Below are 24,753 nucleotides of genomic sequence, written 5' to 3'. Positions count from 1 at the left end.
TTGAAATATGAAAAAGAAAATGATGTATCGGTAATTAGTTTTAATTTTAGTTTCAAATCATAAGAAGTATATTTTGAAAAAGAGTTAATTTGAGAAATTGAAGTTCTCAATAATAGACCTGATAATATTATGAATTTTATATGTTATTTCTTATTAGTAATTTTTGTTTGACTAATTATTAACTATTATCTATGTGTTTAGCCATATTATTAATTTAATATATTAACCTAAGAGGAGACCAAAAGATTTTATTATCAATATTATTAACTAATTGAGTATTTGTTTACCGAGATTTTAATGTAATGATCTCATACGTTTATTTCTAATTAAAAAAAAAAAGGAGGATATAAATTTATTTTAAGATTAAATTTTATATTTAAAAAAATACTATATTTTGATATTTTGTTTTTGTGAGACCGAATCTGCGGCGCTCCCTGCCATGCAACGCCTGTTACCTTGCTTATTCTAGTATGCACGTGGCGCTTCCAACTGTCCCCGTATCTCCAACAACAACCCCTGCGCCTCTCATTTGAGAAAAGCGAATAAGCGCTTACGGATTGCCTCAGTACCACGCTCCGAATGCGCGTCAAACGCACGCTACAGACTTCACAAGAGTCAAGAGCGAACTGAGATCGACATATTTATTTTGTTACCCCGCACATGTAATATTTATTATTCGGCCTCTTTGAGTTTTGCTTTCTTTCACTATAGTTCCAAATTTCGATGGTGCGCCGGCGGCCCTTATAAATGTGCCATTCCGTGACTTATGAAAAAAAAAAAAGTATTAACTTTCACATTTCATTTTATATGTTCACATACATAATTTTAATTTCCTTTTTAAATGCCGAAGCAATGACATTAGACCTATACTGTCAATTCAGATGTAATAGGCTAATAGCTCGCTGAGGTATAGCTTTTAATATTATATATACAACTATGCTTTTAATTTCTAATTCAGTTGGTTTAATATGTAATAATATATTAAAGGATGAGATTATTTGAATATGCTAAAATATTTTATAAACTTATTTATAAAAAAAAAAAAGCTCACTACTAAAATATGAAAATTAAGATTTTACTCTATTCACCCACCTTAATACCAAATATGTCCTCAAATTATTTTAAACACATAAATATAACAACTAATACACCCGTTAATTTCCTTTAAATATAAACCAATTTATTAATATAAAAACATTATGGATAAGTATCAATCATCTAAACAAGTATTTGATTGGAATCAATCACAGAAACTAACAAATTCGATTTAAAGAATTTTTCGTTTGCAATACATCCAGACGAGTTTAAATAATATCGCCTATATACATGCCTCTAGTCATTGTCAACTTGTTTGTGTTCAAAACCAAGATCAAAATAAAAAAACCTGTAAAAAGTAAAATATCATAGTTAATAAAAAAATATTTGCTGGAAATTATTTTTTTTTGTTGGTTTCATGTACTTTGTAACTAGATATCATCTTGTCTTGGTAGGAAATTTGTCTTGCAGACGAACTTCAATTTGTAATCTACATGACACTTAATTCTTCTTCACATTGAAGGTTGTCTCAAAGTGCCTAACAATAAACATTATTGTTTTGTTTGGCTTCATGAGTTGAGATTGAAAGCACAATATAAGCGGCTGTTGAAACTTGAAAGAAGAGCATATGAATTAAATTGTTTTCTTTAGTTTTATCGTCTTGTCTAATGTCGAAAATCATAATTTACGTTTGGGATATATTAGCAACAAAAATATTTTTTAAAGTATGGGTGCAAATAGAACTTTAATGGGTTTAAATATCCTCACCCTATATTAAATCTAATATTTCTTTTTAGATTATGGAATCTCTTAATTTGAATATTGGAATATGATATTATATATATATATATATATTGAGAAAAGAAAAACTGAAACAAGGAAAAAAAAATATTGAGAAAACTTGGGAGAAGAAATTATGTTTTTCAAGGAAAATGATAAGGGGAGAAAAAGTACATTAATTACTGTTGTTATTAAGTATTTATGTTACTAATTTCTCAAAATTTTGACTGTTGATATATATTAAATCTAATGGTTATAAATTAGTATAAAAATAGATATAATTTTTAGGAGGCTGCTGATCTGCCCCAATCCCCATATATACATAAATAAGTAAATAAATAAATATATGTAGTAACAAATCAATATCAGTTTTTTTAGTCTCAATTTCCAAGGACTTTGAAAGTGGATTTGCAGAGTTTGGAGGAGTTGTATTGAAGATTGGCTCTGACACGTAGTCCACATATGTTCATTTTTTTTAGTTTTATTGTATAAACTTTCATCTCCACAGCTGCTAAGGGATTCGTTTAATAATAATGTTGGACATTTACTTAAAATTTTCAGTTTATTAGTTTCTTCAATATTGCATTAGATTCAATGTCTCATCTCTGATTTGCCTCATTTTCGTGAGCGAGCTCTTTGTCTTTTGGCCTATTTAATTTTTTGAGCGCTCTTGTCTCAGATCGCTTTTCATTGAGAGGGCTTATTGAAATATCTCTGATTTCTTAACTATCAATTTTAAGCTTTTTTGATATAGTAGTTTGCTAATAGCCATAATACGATTAAACGGTGTGAGATGATGTGGGACTTGTAATGTTATTAAAGTTAAGAATCTTACAGTAAATGTTGTCTTTATGCACTTAATCCACAAAGTAGTGAAAGGTGAAATTTGACGGAGTGTATTGAAAGCCATTGCAATATCTTCCGGTTATATTTAATCTCCGTCGAAATGGAAATTCACAAGCAGGGGTTTGCTAGTTGTTGTTGACGCCACCTCTCAACTTTATTGGGGCCCCGAAAATAGTATCGGTCAAAATTCAGATGCAACAAATTTTGGAAGCAATGCTTCATTCCTCGAAACCACCAAAAAAAAAATTATAATGTCATTCTCCTTTTTTTTCAAAAATAATTAAATTTACTTTTCTCACATCAGAATTCAGCAAGGAGAAATTAAACAGCACATCTTATATTTTGCGAATTTATATTACAAGTGGAGCACCAGAAACCAAATGGGCATCTAATCACCTCCCAATAATCGCGTTATTGTCAAGTCGTGTAACGTAAGAGAATGGTCTGTTCAATTAGTCCAACAAAAAATGGTGTGTTCAATTTTCTTCTTGGTGAAATGATGATTGAAGTTTTGGACCCATCAGGAAAATGCAAGCCCGGCCGCCAGTAAATTAATGGATGCAAATAAAAGAATGTAAAGGAGACGCGATGAGTTGGAGTGTGCCCATTGCCCTAATCCTACACTGTGAAAAGATGTGATGGGGTACTCTTTAAAGAGTACGGTGGCAAGAAGCGTGATACTAAGTGCTGGGGAATTTTGAGGCAGTTCCAAGAGGCAGGCGCGCAAGTGCTTGTCGATCATATATATCTTTTGTGTTGATCATTTTAATACTAATAAGATTTTTTCTATTACTTTCAATAGATAGCGAGGGTTTCTTTTAGAGTAGGGTTTGGCTGCATCTGCATGTGTGTGTCTTTATTGTTTGCGTTCATGTGTGTGATTCCACTAGAAGAGTTTTGGTTCGATCTGGCTAATGATAGAGGTGATGGGTAAAGGCTAAAGGGACGCCCATTTTTCTCTAGATAATTGATTCCTTTGTCGGCTTTAATCCTTTTTCTCATTCGTTAAATACAACAGATTTCACCGGAAATTGGAAACTTCCCACATTTAACCCAAAAATGGTCGTAAAAAAAAGTTGTTAGCTTAGATGATGCGGACAGAGTAATTAACTAATTTACCATATGATTCCCAATTTCCCATTAATTATCCAATAACATATCACCATGCTTAATTATACACTTATTACTAAATTAAAAGAAAATAAAATCGTAAACACATCTACATAATATTGAAAATTTTCATTGCTGTTTATTTTGTCTCGTTACCACTTGCGAGACTCGAAAGGCAACAACTTTTTAAGACCCGCCTCTGCAATAGAACATTAATGTGCAACAAAATTTGTCAGGTTATCTGATGGTAAAATTGAAGTAAAATTGTTGAAACAAAAAAAGAGTGTTTTGGAAATTTAATGTTTTGTAAAAATTAAATAACCTCTATAAGTTACAAAGCCTAAAATATATAGTTTCTTCATCTTATTACAACAACAATGTAATAAAAAAAGAAAAAAAAAAAACTTTCTCCCTAAAACATTAGAGGAAAAACAAAATTAAAAAACTAATACAGATAAAGTCGTACCGCTGAGAATTGAAAAGATTAATTTATCATATATTAAAGTTTCCGTCTATTTTTTACTTTTGTGCATCTGTTAAAGACAACACCAGCTACTAGTTTTGGTACTCTAGTTTCAATCACCTACCAATACTCCTTGGACCGTAACAAATTCTCCACTAACATAACATGCTCCAATGGTCACAGTGACCATGGAAGCCAGGAATTGCTGGCTGCGCAAAGCCGTCAGAGGCTGTATTATATCTGCCAAAACAAAGAAGAAACAAACGTGCAATAATCGGGTCCGCCTAAGTTACATTTAACGTAAATTACGGCTGACCAGCAAAATATCAATTAGCCTCCTATATTTTATATTATTTACAAATTATTTATAAGTATTATAAAACTTTCAGTATTGTAAAATTTCGTTGATTTCCTTATACTCTGTTTTATTTTATCAAAACCCTCAGAGTACCAATTCACCTCCTATAATTTTAAATTTCCAAAATACCCTCCATTAATTAAAAATATAATAATTATTAAATAGATTATAATTATAATTGTTATTTTATTATAATTTTTAAATGGATTATTATTATTATTAACAAGAATAAAAGTATTATAATTAATTAATCTATTAACAATAATTAATAATAATTTTTAGTTAAAATGTCAATAATAATTATTAACAATAATTACTATTAATAATTAATTTTTGAATAATAATAACAATAACAATAATTATAATACAAAATAATAATTATAATAAAATTAATTAAGGGTTTATAGTAATTTGTTACAATTTAACCCATTCAAATATTTATTCTAAGACAAAGTAAACACATAAATGGTAATACAGTTTATTCTAATTACGATTTATGCAGTTCAAGTAAATAAATTATTCTGATTCTAATTTTTCATTTTAATTCTAGCTATTCCAATTCTAACTCATTATATTTCCAACTAATTTCGATTCTTTTTTAGTGAATGCACTATAAAATTGTAAATCACTTTATATTTAGTTAGACCACTCTATATTTTTTTACATGTTTAATAAGTATTATGAATTTTATAGTGCATTCACTAAACATAAATCAAAATTAACTGAAAACATAATGAGTCAGAATCGAAATATCTAGAATCCAAATAAGGAATTGGAATAAGAATAATTTATTTACTTGAACAGCAGGAATCATAATTAGAATGAACTATATTACCATTTATGTGTTTATTCTGTCTTCGAATCAAAATCAGAATAAATTAAATTGTAACAAATTAGTACAAAATCCTTCATTAAATTTTATCATAATTATTATTTTGTATTTTAATTATTGTTATTGTTATTATTATTCAAAATTTAATTATTAATAGTAATTATTGTTAATTATTATTATTAACATTTTAACTAAAAAATAATAGATTAATTAATTATAATATTTTTTATTCTTGTTAATAATAATAATAATCCATTTAAAAATTATAATTATAATAAAATAATTATTATAATTATAATTATAATTTATTTAATAATTATTGTATTTTTAATTCAATGTAGGGTATTTTGGGAATTCAAAATTATAGGGGGTAAATTAGTACTCCAAGAGTTTCATTGAAATAAAACAAAGTACAAGGGGCTCAACAAAATTTTATAATATAAAAAGTTTTATAATACTATAAGAACTAACTAAAGCTACAGCTATTAGACACTTTATCCCTCTCCGATGACAAAGGAGTAGAGAATAAATATGAAAATGAAGATATATGTACGCTCTATCTGTTTTATTGAAATAAACCAAAGCCTACTATTAATTGAGTTATACTATATTTTGTATTGGATTCTATTAATTTATTTGATTATTAATTTAAATTAAAAAATAATATTTATTAGTACTTAGAAAAGCACTAAATATAAAAATCTTAAATTTTAGAAATTTAACATTATTTTTTTAATATAAACATTAAAAAAAATCATAATTCTTCAAAAAGATTAAAGCTTATGACCTTAAATTTTCAGCAACATAACGTTTATTTTTTCAGCATTTTTCAAATTTATAGCCTATGAAATAAAAACCGAATCAAATCATTAAATCAAATAATTTGTGCATCAAATTTCACAAAGGAAACCTCCCATAAGCTTCAGCCACCCACTTCTCAAACAGCAAAATTTTACATCATTTACAACACAATGATTCATTACATGTAATTAGTTGCAGATTCAATACATGTAGATAAAGTTACACATTGCTGAATTTGTATAGGACAAAAGATCTAACTATCAACCACAACTATTTCAACAGTAAGCAAATCTGAATTAGAGGACCTCCATTGGAAAATAATACCATTTCCAAACCGTAAGAACCTCTTGAAACATCTCTAGCATCAGTTCTCAGTCTGCTTGGCTGAAAGAGTTATTGATTTGATCTCTAACATCATATATCTTCCCAAAATCAAACAAATACGTCAAGCATCCTTTCTTCAACTTGTTCATCTAACATAGTCAGGCCTCTTGCAGGCTCTTGAGGAAATTCCCCGAATTGATATCTTCCAAAGGCTATCCCCGCAAACATCTATCAAGTTTGCAATATCATAAACAAAAGTAAATCCCTTACTACATCATTATGAATATATTTGGATCAATAACACGGATGATCATTACACAGTTGCTACAGCTTGAACCATATTGCCAACTATCTGCATCGCTTAATGCAGATAAAGTAAACATGGAGAAAAAACATCACAATGAATATGAACCTTAATTTCGTTTGCCATGTGACGAAAAAATTTCTATTCTCATGTCCATATCTAAAACAACAAATAAAAAGAAAAAAAAATATTTTTTCAATTACTCAAGCAATGCATTTTCACACCGAGTAATGATATTCAAATAATTTCATGATATTAAAAAAAAAGTTATTGTTAATTACTTAAGCATGCATTTTCAGATTGATTTGCAGCATCAATATTGTAGCAAAAGGTATGATTTTCCGAACACTGTAAATCCAAAAAGAATTAGAAATTGGATCTAAATGTCAATGAGAAAAGCATATAAGCCTCTGTGCAAGTCCAAAGCCAAAGAGCTATGAGAAAAGCCTTTGTGCAAATCCAAAACCAAAAAGCTATGAGAAAGCAATTTTCGAGTACTATACTTCGGCCTCTGGCCAGCTCTTCAATTATGACAAGTCATTAATGTTTTTCAGCGGTAAAATCCCACAGGGACAAATAGCAGCAATAAAGGACATTTTTCAGCTGAATGTGGCCTCAAGACATGAGAAGTACTAGGGACTGCCTTCAATGGTGGGAAGAAAGAGGACCAGCTTTTTCAATGATATTAAGCTCAAAGTGTTGAGCAAAATATCAAATTGGCAGCATAAATTCTTCTCCAGTGGTGGAAAAGAGGTTTTGATCAATGCTGTAGCTCAGGCAGTCCCTGCATATGCCATGAGTGTCTTCAAAATACCTTTGGCTATTTGCAATGACATTCAGAGAGCAATTGCGAGATTTTAGTGGGGTTCATCAAATGACAAGAAAGGAATTCACTGGGCAAAATGGGAGAAGATTAGTAAGGCTAAAATCAGAGGGGGGATAGGTTTTAAAGATCTCTCAAGCTTCAACCAGTCATTAGTTGCAAAGCAAGGCTGGAGATTATTACAATACCCTGATTCACTAGTGGCCAAAGTGCTGAAAGCTAGATATTAGAGACAAACTGATTTTATGGAAGCCAAAGTTGGTTCTAATCCATCCTTTATTTGGAGAAGCATTTTGTGAGGTAGAGAAATTCTGCAGCAGGGGATAAGATGGAGAGTTGGAAGAGGAGATAAAATTTGTGTTATGGCCAGCAACTGGATACCTAGGCCGACCACTTTTAGGCCACTTTTTGCTCCATCTCTACCAGCAAATACCAAAGTTGTAGACTTAATAGGCGCAGATCACCAATGGAAGAATAGTTTGATTGAGAAGCACTTTGCAAAAGAGGATTCAGAGATGATTAAGAGAATTCCCCTACCAAGATGGCCTAAGAATGATGAATGGTTATGGCACTATGACAAAAAAGGAATATAGACAGTGCAAAGTGGTTACCAATTAGCTCTCAAGCTCAAGAATGCTGAAGTACCAACAAGTTCAACAGGAGCCAACATGCCAAATCTGTAAAACAGGAGTAGAGGATGTCTTTCATGCACTTATGGAGTGTAAGGTGGCTACGAAGGTCTGGAAATACAATTATGATGATTCTGAATTGCAGGGAATGGTGAGAGAAGATATTCTAAGCCTTATACTGAGCCTGTTGAGATAGATGCCCAAGAGAGAGGTGGAGTTTGTGGTAACGGTCTGGAAGGAAATATGGCATGCTAGGAACAAGTTTATTTTCGAAGGCAGAAAATTAAGCCCGGTAACATTAATTGCAAAGGCAAAAGCTACTATAGAGGCTTATCAAAGAGTGCATGAAACGGAGCAGATAAACAGAAGAGATGGTGTTAGCAAGCAAAAACAATGGTGTCCTCCACCTATCAGGTATTACAAGGTCAATGTGGATGCAGCTGTTCAGGCAGGGGCACAGCTTACAGGAATCAGGGTTGTTATTAGAAATTCACAAGGCCAAGTTGTAGCGACAGTAGCAGTAAAAAACACAAAGCCCCAAGAGAATGTTTCAGCAGCAGAAGCTGAGGCTGTAAAACGGGGGATGGAAATGGCAATAGAAGCAGGATTATCGGCAGTGATTATTGAAACAGATTGTATGGAAGTGGTCAACTTAGCCAACAATATAACCAGTAGCAGGAAGCAGATTTTGTGGGCTATTTCAGACATTCAAAGCTACATGGAAAAGTTCCAACCGATAACAATTCAACATGTATCAAGATGTTGTAACAGTTGTGCTCAATCTCTTCCTGAAAGAGCTTTGAGAAGCTCCGAATCTGTCACATGGAAGGACAACTTTCCTCCTGATGTACTTTCCTATTTAGAATGAAAGATTCACTCTCTTATCCAAAAAAAAAAAAAAAAAGCTATGAGAAAAGCTTTTGTGCAAATCCAAAACCAATAAGCTATGAGAAAGCCTTTGTGCAAATTCAAAACCAAAAATCATATAATAAGCCTCTATGCAAGTCCAAAACCAAAAAAACCTGGGAATAATGTCAACGAGACAAGCATATGAGAATACCATAGTCCAAAATGCTAGAAAACTAAAAGTCTAAGTGATCTATCAATTCAAAACATGAGAACGTTAATCAGTACTTTGCAGTAAAATTTCCACACTCATATGCAAGTTTAGATTAAAGTTTGATTCCTAAAAATCATCGAATATCTTAGATTTGTACAGGTAGACGACACCGTTCCAAATCCTACCATCCAACTATACATACAAATCCCCTCCAATTCCCTGTTCTCCATCTCTACTCCCTCCACTCTTCTCCGTATAATCGCATCAACTAATTAATTTTTTAATTACTTGTTTAACTATTTAATTAATTTTCTCAAAAGCAAAATTAGTCTATTTGCTCAGATTTAAACAAGATTTAATTGTAAGTAAAAATATAAAAACAACTCATGAAGCCAACTAAAAAGTACTGACGAAATTAATAGCTACCCACAACAACAGCAGCCAAAAAAAAAAAAAAATTCAAACCCAGAAAGAAAAAGACATGCTTCAACATAAAAGTAATGAAAAATAAACTGATTGTGGTTCAATTTGAAAAATCAAACCCAAATACTAACCGGTTGATTGATGATTCAGCGGCAAAGTGCAGGCGCGTCAGTGGTGAAACAGATGGGAAGTCTCACGCCGCACGACGAAGCACTTGTTGGCGACGGTGATGGCATCGAGCAATGGGGGTGATGGCATCGAGCAATGGGGGTAATGGCATCGGTGGTGACTCGGTGATGAATAAACGAATGTTGGATTTGCTTGAGGGATCGTGTTTTGATGGATTAAAAAAGAGAGATTTTATGGGTTTTAATTATCTAATGCGATACGGCAAAAACCAATTTATGCGGGTTTAAGTGTATTGGAATAATAAATTTATGAGGAGTAATAAAAAGCGATTTTACCACTATACTTGAGATGGTACAAATTTAATGCTTTATTACTAACTTTATCGAGATAAATATAAAAATATTTCTTAACAGTGCATGGTACATAGCTTATAATAGCCTTAAATCGCCTTAGACTGCTTTTTTATTACAACTTTAGGTTTAGGATCTCCTTAAATTACATTTCAGCTCCCTTATTATTTATATGAGCGGGTATAAAGTACATAAAATATAACTTTGAGTTCATCTTAGGTTTATTACAACTTTAGGACAAGGCTAGATTACAGAATTTGCAACTACTATAACTTTACTGAGATAAATATAAAAATACTACAGGCCCAAATACTATTTATACTGGGGACCCAAATACTGTTTATGTGAGCAGCTGCGCCTTACAACAGTTGTAAATTAGCAGCCTCCATGTAAAAATATTTCCTAACCACTGCATGGTGCATGGCCTAAAACAGCTTTCAACACTATGACTGCTTTCTGCACTTTGATCTTGTACTTGACTCCAGTTGCAATCTCTGCTTCGTTGTGTCCTGTAAAAAATGAAACTTTGTCATGAATTTTAAGCCCCTTCTGCCGAACAAAACGGCGCCAACCAGCAGATGTAACAGGTTTCTTGTGCTTTCCCTTGCGAATTCTCAAGCGAAACAGCCATTTCTTCCCTTTTTCATCCTCTGCGTTAAAATCCTGAAAATACTTTTGAGCTCCAGAGGGAGGGAAGGATGCAAGGCTCTTGCATTTCACTGAAAATTTGTTGTTAATGTCTGTCTTGGTGAGAGTTTTTGAGAACAGAAGCTTTTCATTAGTTCCACCCATTTTCGGTATGCAACGTGTATTGCATACAGAGACGGCTTTTTATTTATAGAATCGATATAATAATATTAAAATACTTGGGACAGATTAAACAGTAAAATAGGTGGGACCATTGCCACCGTTCCGGTCTTGGTGAGAGTTTTTGAGAACAGAAGCTTTTCATTAGTTCCACCCATTTTCGGTATGCAACGTGTATTGCATACAAAGACGGCTTTTTATTCATAGAATCGATATAATAATATTAAAATACTTGGGACAGATTAAACAATAAAATAGGTGGGACCATTGGCACCGTTCCTGTCTTTCAAAAGATTAAAATACGGGGAACCTACGCTCTAGTTCCTATCTTTGAAGAGATCTATTGACACGTGGCATCATTAAATCTAATGACCAAGATTTATTTGTAATTAATTTTTCATTTAAATGAGCTCCTTCTCCAAACCCAGTGAAACCTCGCTTACTCTCTTTTCAAAATCAAAATTTCGTCAAATTCCGAAAGGAAATCTAATAAATCTTCAGAAATGAAAAACATCAAAATCGCCTAACAGTATCAAGGTGAAAAGTTGAAGTTCCGTCAGCTAGATGTGATAATCGCTTGAGTAGTATTGATTCAGCATCAATCTCTTCATTGTTTAGATTATCTGTAGATAAGTTTATAATTTTCTGATGCCCAGTTTGTTAAAATGTAGTACTCACCTGTTTTTATGCTAAAGGTGTTGAATCTACATTTTATTTTTCACTATATTTCAATTACTGAATCTTTTATATTCTTTAGCAGCCTGGAAAAAATGAGATGATGCAAAAGAATGCAAAAGAACGCTCTCGAAAAATTTGTAGACAAATCAGAGTAAAGGGAAACAACTTTGGAAATGTTTCCATTGAGTTCTTGTATCAAACCCACGTTTTTGACCATATTGTCAGGAATCTTAGACTGGTGATTCTCATTAACCTGCTGAATCAATACACGGTTCCTGTCCAAAACAGATTGAACTTGTCCGAAACTAGTGTTAAAACTCTGCCAAGCCTCCGGCTCACATTCTTCTTCTGGTTCTTCATCTTCTAAGCCGCTGTTTTTTCTCTTGTTGTTTAAGGTTATTGGTGGGTTTCTTCTTGCTTGTTTGAGCTTGTGTTTGACAGTGGGGTTGGTAGTGATGGTGGTGTTTGAAGTGTTGTCCATGCTTGATTCACCGGCGGAGGAGGAGGAGCCGAGCGGGGTCATACATCCGGTGCGAAGAGGCAACTTTCTTCTTAAATGGATAGTGAGGTAACTCAACGTGGCGGCCGGTGGGTCGTAATTAGCTTACGCGATTGAATACTGCGTGCTTCACACTCAAAAAAGGAATAAAAAAATGCAATTTAAGTCGATTGTACGTGTCATACTTAGACCCGTACATGTCGAAAAAAGTAATAGACAAAATAGACAAAGAGTTCAGATACTGAATGGAGTGAAAGCGACAGACAAAGGGACAGGGCCCCTTTGTCGTCGCAGAGTTCAAATAAGCAGAACACAAATAATATTGAAAGAGTGGGACGATAATTTGTCTGTGGGTCCTAGCAAAAGAGAAAACTGGATTGATTAACTTTGATTGATTGGCATTTATAAAATCCAACTGTCTTTTGACTTTTATTAGAAGACAATTGGAATAAGAATCCGAAAATTCTTATTGAGTTGCAGTTCCTCATCTTTAATCATAAATTCTTCTTCTACTAATGAATGAAAAAAATACATAATAATATTGAACTAGGAATCAAATAGGTTAGAAGCGCACGGTCATGGAATAGATTTGTACTTAACAAACATTTTAAAAGTAGAAAAAGATAGCATCTTCCTGCTTGCCCTTTATATTTAGAAGATATTCTGAATTTGAAGCGATTCTAAAAGCAAAGTTTATCATTTTCTTTCTTTGTAATTAAAGACACGTTTGTTCTTATATGCAAAATTAATAGTGCTGTCCAACAAAACTCTCTCTCGCGCCACTAATGGTGAAAACTTTTGAGAATTATTGAGAAAACATAAATTTCACTCTTATTAATTCATGATCACAAAGACTTAATTTATATAAGTATTTGAAATATGAAAAAGAAAATGATGTATCGGTAATTAGTTTTAATTTTAGTTTCAAATCATAAGAAGTATATTCTGAAAAAGATTGATTTGAGAAATTAAAGTTTTCAAGAATAGACCTGTTAATATTATGAATTTTATATGTCATTTCTCATTAGTAATTTTTGTTTGACTAATTATTAATTATTATCTATGTATTTAACCATATTATTAATTTAATATATTAACCTAAGAGGAGACGAGAAGATTTTATTATCAAAATTATTAACTTATTGAGTATTTGTTTACCGAGATTTTAATGTAATGATCTCAAACGTTTATTTCTAATAAAAAAAAGGAGGATATAAATTTATTTTTAAGATTAAATTTTATATTAAAAAAAAATACTATAAATTTTGATATTTTGTGAGACCGAATCTGTAGCGCTCCGACTGCCATGCAACGACTGTCACCTTGCGTATTCTAGTATGCATGTGGTGGACACGGCTATGATACAGGGACTCAAAGTCCCTGTATCATAGAGGGGGTCAATTTATTGACCCCTTTGTTGTTTGGCTGCCATCTGGCAGCCAAACAACTTTTTTGACTGGCAGCAACCGGTTTTACAGCCGGTTGCTGCCATTAATATATTTTTTTTATTTAAATAAATTAAAATAAAAAATATTTAAAACGAATAATATTTAAAAAATAATAATAATAATAAGTAAAAAATGACAAGTAAAGTAAAAATGAAAAAAATATTTTTTATTATAAATATTTTAAAAAATAAAATAAAATGTGTGTTAACAAAAAGACAAAAATTTTATTCATTTTTTATGAAATTTATCTCATGTTTAACATTTTAAGTTTCATATTTTATGTTTTATGTTTCATGTACTGATTTTTCAAATACCCCAAAATTTTTTTTTTTGCACCCGTTTCATGTTTACGTTCTATATTTCATGTTTGATGTTCTATGTTTCATGTTTTATGTTTCATGTTCACTGTTATGGAGGGACTCATATTTTATGTTTGTTGTTGCATATTTTAAGTGATATGTTTCATGTTGGTTGTGCAATGTTTCATGTACTGATTTTTCAAATACCCCGCAATTTTTTTTTTTGCACCCGTTTCATGTTTACGTTCTATGTTTCATGTTTGATGTTCTATGTTTCATATTTTATGTTTCATGTTCACTGTTACGGAGGGACTCATATTTTATGTTCGTTGTTGCATATTTTAAGTGATATGTTTCATGTTGGTTGTGCAATGTTTCATGTGCTGATTTTTCAAATACCCCGGAATTTTTTTTTTTGCACCCGTTTCATGTTTACGTTCTATGTTTCATGTTTGATGTTCTATGTTTCATGTTTTATGTTTCATGTTCACTGTTACGGAGGGACTCATATTTTATGTTCGTTGTTGCATATTTTAAGTGATATGTTTCATGTTGGTTGTGCAATGTTTTATGTACTGATTTTTCAAATACCCCGCAATTTTTTTTTTTGCACCCGTTTCATGTTTACGTTCTATGTTTCATGTTTGATGTTCTATGTTTCATGTTTTATGTTTCATGTTCACTGTTACGGAGGGACTCATATTTTATGTTCGTTGTTGCATATTTTAAGTGATATGTTTCATGTTGGTTGTGCAATGTTTCATGTACTGATTTTTCAAATACCCCGCAATTTTTTTTTTTGCACCCGTTTCATGTTTACGTTCTATGTTTCATGTTTGATGTTCTATGTTTCATGTTTTATGTTTCATGTTCACTGTTACGGAGGGACTCATATTTTATGTTCGTTGTTGCATATTTTAAGTGATATGTTTCATGTTGGTTGTGCAATGTTTCATGTACTGATTTTTCAAATACCCCGGAATTTTTTTTTTTGCACCCGTTTCATGTTTACGTTCTATGTTTCATGTTTGATGTTCTATGTTTCATGTTCACTGTTACGGAGGGACTCATATTTTATGTTCGTTGTTGCATATTTTAAGTGATATGTTTCATGTTGGTTGTGCAATATTTCATGTACTGATTTTTCAAATACCCCGAAATTTTTTTTTTGCACCCGTTTCATGTTTACGTTCTATGTTTCATGTTTGATGTTCTATGTTTCATGTTTTATGTTTCATGTTCACTGTTACGGAGGGACTCATATTTTATGTTCGTTGTTGCATATTTTAAGTGATATGTTTCATGTTGGTTGTGCAATGTTTCATGTACTGATTTTTTAAATACCCCGAAATTTTTCTTTTTTGCCCCCGTTTCATGTTTACGTTCTCTGTTTCATGTTTGTTGTTCTACGTTTCATGTTTTATGTTTCATGTTCCATGTTACGGAGGGACTCATATTTTATGTTTGTTGTTGCATATTTTAAGTGATATGTTTCATGTTGGTTGTGCAATGTTTCATGTACTGATTTTTCAAATACCCCGAAATTTTTCTTTTTTGCCCCCGTTTCATGTTTACGTTCCACGTTTCATGTTTGCTGTTCTACGTTTCATGTTTGACGTTGTATGTTCACTGTTATGGAGGTACTCATATTTTATGTTCGCTGTTGCATATTTTAAGTAAAATGTTTAATGTTTGTTGGAATGATGAATGTTGCATCTTGATTTATGTTTTACTACATGGCTTGATATGTTTGTTATTATATGAATTTATGCTTCATGAATTAGATAGCTTGATATACTTGTAATTTTATGATTTTATATTTCATGCATTAAGGGCGCGTTTAGTGCATGGGATTGTGTGGTATTATACCACTATTCACATTAATTTATTACCAAGAAGTTGTTTGGTAAAATTTGAGACCTCATTATACTGCATTATAATACAGCATAATAAGGCATGGGGTCGCATTACGCAAACCCAAGGGAACCTCGGGTTTGCGTAATGCGGAAGCTTTTTGCCTCAATTGAGGCAAATTTATTTTATTAAAATATTATAAAAATAAATTATTTTATTATTAAATACTAATATAATGAATAAAATATAAAAATAAATTATATGATAATATTATTTTATTTATTAATGATTCATATAAAAATAATATATTAATATTATAATATTATTTACATTAATATTAATTTTAAAATTAATATTATTTAAATTTATGCAAATTTCAATATTTATAATTATTTATATTAAATTAAAAATTTATTAATATATTAAAATGTAAAAATAATAATATATTGTAAATTAAAATATAATTTAATATTATTGAATAATAATTTATTAATTTATATTAACAGTTATAATATTAATTATAATCTAAATTTATTATTTACATATAATATTAAATTTTATAAAATTTTTTATCATAATTATAATACAAATTTTAAGATTTCTATATTTATTATTTTTCTAAGTATTAATATATATTATTTTTTAATTATTTAATTTAATTAATCAAACATTCTACAATATTGTTATAATACAATGCTAACGCAATACAACATAATACAATATACCAGCATTAAAATAATACAATACAGCATAATACAATATAGTGTGCCAAACGCACCCTAAATGGCTTATTGAAAGGTTTTAAATCTCAAAATGATTTAAAATTAAGCAATTTTAAAAGGCCAAAAATAAAATGGTGTGTGTAATACAAGTATAAGAGCTTACCCAATTAGAGACAAAAAGATTTCCCAAGTCTAAACCGGTATACCACTTCTTCTCATCCGGAAAACCGTTTTTCTTATTGATTTCTCTCGGGACAAATTCCGGATAACCGGATTGTTCAAATCGGTGAGCCGCATTTTCTTTGGTTGCTCTCGGGTCAATATTCGGATAACCGGATTATCAATCCGGAAAACCGGATTCGCGTATGGCCTTCACTGGATTTAACCGGATAGCCGGTTCTGTAAATCCGGAAATCCGGATTCGAGCTGCACTTTGGCAGCATTCTGGATTCATTCGGCCAACCGGTTAAGGAAACCGGTAAGCCGGTTTTAACGTGCTATCTTCTGGATCCAACCGGCAAGCCGGTTTGTGATATCCGGAAAACCGGATTCGAGTGAAGGACTTGCTGGAACATAACCGGATTTCCGGTTCAAGTCAAACCGGCAAGCCGTTTACGGCTTGTAAGCTTCTGGTCACTTTAATTTCGTGCACTGATTTTAATCTTTCAATAGTCATACCTTATACTACAAGTGTTCGTTTTAAACATTCAATAATATTATTTTGTAAACATTTTTCATCTAATTTTTTATAAATATAATCACTTTCGAAGTATTTGTATTATGAATAAAGGTAACCAACAAAATAATAATATTCCAATCCGAATTTGCTTTTAAGTGTTTTAAATCTTTCGTTTGGTCGGAGAACTATCAAAGCCTCTTAGTGTCTTATATTTAATTTTAATCTTTGAAATATAGCACTCGCTTTTTATTAAAGAAAAGTACAATTGAATATATAAATATTTAATTTTTGGTTGTTAATTATTATATCAATAATCCTAATTGTTTTAATTTTTTGTAATTATGATTGAAATTCTAGTTAAGCAATGTATGCCTTCAATTTGTTGATTAAGGCTTGAAAAAGTAGTAAACCCAATGAATGACTTTCAACTAAGTTATAGTGGAAATTAAAATTTTTCACATTTGAGTGAAATTTGTGAAAGTGAACCATTAAAGTGAAGAAATAAGTGTGCTAAAGCAAAATATGACTTAACTATTAAGTTTGATTAAAAAAAAAACTAAAATGAGTAAAATACTAGTGGTTGCAATAAGTGGCCTCACAAATAAATTCGGAAGAGCTCTTATATTCCACTGGCGCTTTTTATAGCCGAAATCTCCACTATAAATAACCTTGCAACCATTTTTAATTCTATTAATTCCCACACAAATTTATAGGCTTATTTTCCGATCCGCTAAATCAATTTAATCAATTTATTTTATTTTATTTTAACTAATTATAGGAAACACAATTTAATGAAAATAAATCAAATTAACTATTCCTATGTCAAACATAATATTTTCTACATATCATCCTAAAAATCCACCAAAATCTAGTACATTACACCAAGTGCATCATCCAACCTTATTACAAGTACCATCTCCGAAAAAAAAGTGGATTGATATATTGCATAAATTTACGGCAAATAAAAAAAGGAAGAAAGGTAAATAGTTTTAAAGTAAAAGCTCAACACAGCTTATTAACAACGTATTTATTTTTTAGCAATATAACATTTTTTTTTGACATTTTTCAAATAAGTATCTTGTGAAATAAACATCCATGCAAATGAAATATTAAAATAAATAACAGGATAAATAAATAATTAAAACATATGGTTTCATTCAAAAGTCATCAATTGTGATCACCATACCAATTGCAATCATTTTACCATTGAGGGGTAATAACACAACAATTTTCCAGTATCCTGCCTCATGGTCAATACTTATAATTGTTGTATAAAATTGAATGTGTTCTCTCACTTGCTCAGCAACTACAACGAAACCCAGCAATGTAAATGGAAAAAGAAAAATTTTACATAAGCCATATAAAAGTTGCCTTGCAAATATCAACCTATATTTACTGAAGCCAAGCCTAAAATTCTGCAGCCAACAAAATTGCAACAAAGCCGCAGCAAAGTTCATCATCCAACAGATTCTGCCCCCTCCGAATAATTTCCAGGTAGGACAAGGTAACTTGATTGGTCTATTCTTCCAGGAAGCAATGACAATCTATTGTTCGGCATTGACATCATTTGAAAATTCTTTCAAAAGCTATATTCATCAAAACAACCTATTGTTCAAAATGAACTTAATATTACTTTCATACCTACACAAATGCTCAAACTTTCACTAAAATAACTAATTATTACTTAAATCCAGCAAGTCAGTTTCAGAGTTGAATACAGAAAATTCCAATCAAAATAATATAACTACAGATATACATACAAGAAACTTACCACCAAAGCATTAATATAGCAAATGAGTTTTCAAAGCAATAAAGTGTTCACACTAGTAGGCAAGCAACCAAGCAAAATCTGGGTAAAAACACTGCCCATGATAATATATTGTTGAACTGCTCATTTTAGGACAAAATTAAACTTTACAACTAGTCAATTGAAATCGTTGTTCATTTCACTATTTCACTCCAAGGAAAGCCCTTTATTCAGATGAGAACCCAACACTTAATATTTACAGAGCTACAAGATTCAACTCAAACAATTAAAAAAAGAAGATTTAAGTCACCATTAACTGATAAACCAGATTGAAAGTGACTAAATATGCGTAAAAGCACGAATTAGGATATAAGAGAGAATTTGCCAGTGAGACAATAGCAATGGAAGTGAGGAATACACCGAGTATAGCAGATAAATCGCCAGGTTGAGGCTAAGGCTGAAGCCGAGGCTGTGCCTGTGTAGCCCTTGCTCTTTGTTGCTGTTGATCCATGCACTGTTGCCCAAAAGCTTGAGAAGGGAAAGACATAAACCAACACTATAAATCAATAAAAAATTTAATTCATACCCAAATCAACAATTAAAATCAAACCCAAATCAATCATCATGCTCTGTTACAGCTCTCAGGTTCAAAAAATTTCCAGCATTTAAAGGATAATAAATCAACCTTCATCAAAACAACTGATATTTAAACACATAAATATATGGAACTGTGTGCAGGATGTCTAGCTGAAAGCAAACAATCTGAAGACCTTTTCAAATTGAAAGGGAAAAAAAAGCAGAATCATTAAAGAGTAACAGCATTAAAGTACCTTGTTCCTAGCAGTTTCATTGCATCAGCTGCAAAAGTCATATCTGAAACATATTCCTTATGAGCGTCAAAAGAATTGCAGAGAGTACGTTGTCTGGTATCTCATACCTCCAATGCAGTAAAAATCAAACAAAAAGATAAGTGGGTTGAATAAAAAATTGAACCCTTAAAAGCAAATTAATAATTCAAACAGATTCAGCACAGTGATTAAATATCCTAAAAAACAAATAGACAAATAAAAAAAACAAATGTTAATATTTTCAAATAAAAACAATGAACTTTAGATATCATTTAATGATAAAATGTAATTAGAAATGATTTTACATTCATCAAAGATCACAAAAGTAAGAAGATAATTAAAGAACCTCAAAGCCAATAAGCAAAAAGCCATTGGAGAAAACCAAATGTCATTGGAAGTAGACTTCAATCATGTAAATAGCTGATTGGACTATGTTTGCAGGAAATTCATTTGCTAGACGCTATACTTATGACAATACTTTCCTAAACACTGTTACGGCTTTCAAAGAGAAGGAAATGAGAAGAAACCAGTTTCATAGCAGCTACTGGGGAAGAAAACCACCTTAATACAACCTTGATCATCGCCAGAGGCAACAGTTGACTCTGTCACGTTGATCAAACTATAAATAGCATCCCTGCAAATAGATAACATATCAGAGCATCAGAACCATATTTCTTGGACCATTAATGATCAATAATTTGAGAAAAAATAAATATGGGAACTTACTCATGAGAATCCTCAAGACGAGCAATAGTGGCTCCAGTCTCCACATCCGTGGCCAGAATTGAACGGTCAGTTGAACCCGTCAGCATCGCTGCACAAGTCCATTGGAAGGAAAAAATTAAGACTTTAATTACAAAAAAAAAACCACATAACTACAAATTAGCAAAATAATATCTTGATACAGTTCAAATCAAACCCTAATTATAAATTAATTCAGAAAATCTAATCTAATACTAACGTTTTGCTTGATGATTCTGGTGGTAAAGCGAATGTGGGGCGAAGCTAGAACAATAGTTCTGATGTCGTGCGGTGAGGAGATGATGGTACAGTAGCAGCGCAGAGGTGGTTGAGCAATAGTTGTGGCGTCCCACCGAAGCCCTTGACGACAGCTATTCTAGCGTTGGAGATGGATTGCGCGAGGAACAGGGTTGTGCTTGTGCCGCCGTTGATCATTGTCAACGAATAACATCAGCCCATCCTTCTGCCTTCGTTGATCGTTGCCGACGGCGGAGATCAGCCTGTCCTTGTGCCGCCGTTGATCGTTGCCTAGGAACTCCTTCAGTTGCCACCGTTGATGGCCGTGGTGAGGCGCGTGTGAGGTGAGGAGTGGTGAGGTGTTTGACGTGTGTGAGGTGAGGGAGTGGTGACGGTGAGGTGAGTGAGTGAGTGGTGGGGATTTTTTTTGTTTATTTCAGTTTTACAGGTTTGTTTTTTCAAATTTTTTTAATTATTGAATAATAAAACAAATCTCAGCCATTGGATCCACTCTATTCAATCCAACGGTAATTTTCTACGTACTGTAACTACCCCCGTTGAACCGGTTGCCATATTTTTTTCTACTTTTATTCATTTTTTTCTTTTTTTTTTCAAACTAAAACCCCAGCCATTGGATTCAAATAAGCTGAATCCAACGGCTCAAGGGCAGCCCCTGTACCATACAGGGATTTTATGCCCTGCATGGTAGCCGTGTCCGCATGTGGTGCTTTTAACTATTCCGCGTTCCCGTCCCTTTCAGTTGAGATAAGCGAACGCGCGATAAGGGATTACCTTAGTCTCACGCTCCGAATGCGCGTCAAACGCACGCTATCGACTTCACAAGAGTCAAGATTCAGGAGCGAACTACGATCGACATATTTGGTCCGCAAGCAAGAAATTTCGATTCTAGAGAGAAAAAGTGTTGGGGAGCAACTTTGTGTTCCTTGGGGGCAATAAATGAACCACATCAGTGAATTCACTGATGTGGACGTTGATGGTTGATGCGGTGTCAGTTTTTATTGTTCTTTATGATGGATGGATGCAGTTATGGAGAAAAGACGAATGGGAGGGAATAATTGTATTTCATTGTTCTAAAAATTCAATTTATAGGACAAATTCAAAGACATGATTAAAAAAAATCTAAACATTGGAGAGAGAGAGAAAAAAAAAAAAAAAAACAATAGCTTAAACAACTCATAAAAGGTAGATTTTGTAGATTGCTAAAATTGATAGGTCATGCTGACATTATCACTAGCAAGTTAGCAATCCGCCCAAAATATAAAATTGCAGAAGGGCCTTCGTTGATATTATATCATGTCATTAAAAAAAAAAAATAAATAAATAACTGTATTAAAGCTACTCTATTAACTCTTGGAGAATTTTCGATCCAAAACTGCTAAATTTTCTCACTCTCTTGGTAACCAAACTCCCCAAATAGAATACTGAAGTTTGGTTTTGCACCTCGAATGCGAGTGGATTTTAAGCTGGAAACTTTTTGTTATTGCAATAGACTCTATTATTGATCGAATCCAACAGTTCGTCACAAAATTCAGTGCTTTAATTCAACAGAATGTTCATGGTCATAACAATGTTTACAACGCTACAATTTTTCCTCACAATATAGGCCTTGGAGCTACAAGGCAAGTGGATGTAGCTCTGTGGATGATATTGTTCTCTTTAAACTTGGTTTTGTAAATCCGACATGAGTTAACATTCTGTTGATTCATCCAGGGACCCCGATCTTGTTAAAAGGATTGGAGCTGCAACTGCACTTGAAGTTCGAGCTACAGGCATTCCATATACTTTTGCACCTTGTATTGCGGTACCTATCAGATTTAAGTACTGATTTACATAAAAGAAAATGAAAATCCATCTGTGCAAATGGCGATTCCTTATATTTGTTTTGTTTGTTCAGGTCTGCAGGGATCCAAGATGGGGTCGATGCTACGAAAGCTACAGCGAAGACCCCAAGATCGTCCAGGCAATGACTGAGCTTATACCTGGACTCCAGGGGGACATTCCTGCTGGGTCCCCAAAGGGTGTCCCCTATGTTGCTGGAAAGTAAGCTATTTAGAAGCACCATCTCTAATTTGCAGATGTTTTTTGCATATTATTTATCTTCTTCCTTTCTCAAATGACAGATACGATCAAAGAGATTCATATAGAATGGGCATAACGAAATGATGATTTGATTGTTTTGCAACAGAACAAAGGTTGCAGCTTGTGCTAAGCACTTTGTAGGTGATGGTGGGACAATAAATGGAATAAATGAGAACAACACTATCATAGACAGACATGGTTTGCTCGCAATACACATGCCTGCATACTACAACTCAATTATCAAGGGTGTCTCAACTGTCATGGTCTCCTACTCTAGCTGGAATGGAATTAAAATGCATGCTAATCGGGAACTTGTCACTGATTTTCTGAAAAATACTCTTCAATTCAGGGTAAAAAATTCGTTCTTTTGACACATCCTACGGACATCTCTGTATTTTTATTTTACTTGAAACGGAAGCAACTGAATTGATGACTGACTGCGGAAAATTTTCTTCAGGGTTTTGTCATCACAGATTGGGAAGGTCTAGACAGGATCACATCTCCACCTCATGCTAACTACTCATATTCCGTTGAAGTAGGAATCAAGGCTGGCATTGACATGGTCAGTTCATAGTCTTTGCCTTAGGTGCTATAACAAAACTTTTATAAATTTTCATCAAGTCTATTTTAATTCTTTGTTTTGAACGTGCCCCAGGTCATGGTCCCCTATAACTATATAGAATTCATAGATGATCTGACCTTCCAAGTGAAGAATAACATCATACCTATGAGCAGAATTGATGATGCAGTGAGGAGAATTTTGCGAGTCAAATTTGTGATGGGTTTATTCGAGAATCCATTGGCTGATGATAGCCTGGTTGATCAGCTGGGAAGTCAGGTTAGTTACTAAACTACTATTTTACCTTTATGTTGCACGGGTCTCAAAAGCATTCTCATTCGTCTTGTTACCGAAGCAGGAGCATAGAGAACTGGCTTGGGAAGCTGTAAGAAAATCACTTGTGCTGCTAAAGAATGGTGATTCAACTGGGGTTCCATTACTACCTCTTCCTAAAAAGACATCAAAGACACTACCCCTTCCTAAAAAAACATCAAAGATACTAGTTGCTGGCAGCCATGCTGACAATCTGGGTTATCAGTGTGGTGGCTGGACAATTGAGTGGCAGGGACTTAGTGGCAACGACCTCACTAGAGGTAAAATAGATGGCTAATGTTGCTGATAAGAACTTTTATATAACAAGTTATTATGGGTAAGACCAACTAACATGGTCCGTCTAATGCGCAGGTACTACAATACTCGATGCCATTAAAAATACTGTTGATCAACAAACTGAAGTTGTCTATCAGGAGAATCCAGATGCCAACTTTCTGAAGTCCAACAACTTTTCATATGCCATTGTAGTAGTTGGAGAGCACCCATATGCAGAGACAAACGGCGACAGCATGAACCTGAATATTGCCGACCCTGGTCCTAACACCATCACAAACGTTTGTGGAGCTGTGGAATGTGTTGTTGTCGTAATCTCTGGCCGTCCTGTTGTGGTCCAACCGTATCTTTCATACATTGATGCTCTTGTTGCAGCTTGGCTCCCTGGAACTGAGGGTCAAGGTGTTGCTGATGTTCTGTTTGGTGACTACGATTTCACTGGCAAGCTTCCGCGTACATGGTTCAAGACTGTTGATCAGCTACCAATGAATGTTGGGGATCCACATTATGATCCTCTCTTCCCATTTGGATTTGGCCTCACTACCAAGTCTAGACAGACAAGCTAGTTTTTTCATGTTTGTTATAAGAAACTTCCTCAAATTGGTATTTATAGTGATTAATAGAATAAAAAAGAAATTAGATGGAGTGATTACAAGAATTCT

The 24,753-nt window shown here is 32.8% G+C and overlaps 2 protein-coding genes and 2 long non-coding RNA genes across 4 annotated transcripts; 1 reads left to right on the top strand and 3 right to left on the bottom strand.

The window, feature by feature from the left end:
* Window positions 1–6,269: 6,269 nt before the first annotated feature.
* LOC127901122 (uncharacterized) lies at window positions 6,270–10,355 on the bottom strand. The gene is made up of 2 exons (XR_008053214.1): window positions 9,920–10,355; window positions 6,270–6,777 (listed from the first exon to the last, which is right to left on the bottom strand). It is a non-coding gene; the product is annotated as an uncharacterized LOC127901122 (long non-coding RNA).
* A 1,440-nt stretch (window positions 10,356–11,795) lies between these two features.
* On the bottom strand, window positions 11,796–12,275 carry LOC127900831 (protein EARLY FLOWERING 4-like). The gene has a single exon (XM_052436084.1). It carries the CDS (start codon window positions 12,273–12,275, stop codon window positions 11,796–11,798), a length of 480 nt encoding a protein of 159 aa, XP_052292044.1.
* A 6,109-nt stretch (window positions 12,276–18,384) lies between these two features.
* Window positions 18,385–21,356, bottom strand: LOC127901481 (uncharacterized). The gene is made up of 5 exons (XR_008053638.1): window positions 20,810–21,356; window positions 20,575–20,662; window positions 20,410–20,482; window positions 19,831–19,937; window positions 18,385–19,528 (listed from the first exon to the last, which is right to left on the bottom strand). It is a non-coding gene; the product is annotated as an uncharacterized LOC127901481 (long non-coding RNA).
* Window positions 21,357–21,820: 464 nt separating this feature from the next.
* On the top strand, window positions 21,821–24,753 carry LOC127900830 (uncharacterized). Its single transcript, XM_052436083.1, has 9 exons — window positions 21,821–21,904; window positions 22,363–22,466; window positions 22,558–22,648; window positions 22,742–22,887; window positions 23,033–23,276; window positions 23,384–23,488; window positions 23,582–23,764; window positions 23,844–24,078; window positions 24,170–24,753. The coding sequence occupies exons 1-9, from the start codon at window positions 21,821–21,823 to the stop codon at window positions 24,655–24,657; spliced, it is 1,680 nt and encodes a 559-aa protein (XP_052292043.1). The 3' UTR covers window positions 24,658–24,753.

The sequence above is a fragment of the Citrus sinensis genome, chromosome 3 (genome assembly GCF_022201045.2).
Source record: "Citrus sinensis cultivar Valencia sweet orange chromosome 3, DVS_A1.0, whole genome shotgun sequence".
In the NCBI taxonomy this organism is placed as follows: domain Eukaryota; kingdom Viridiplantae; phylum Streptophyta; class Magnoliopsida; order Sapindales; family Rutaceae; genus Citrus; species Citrus sinensis.
Note: the sequence above shows the minus strand (reverse complement) of the source record. Positions and strands in the feature narration are given on the sequence as shown.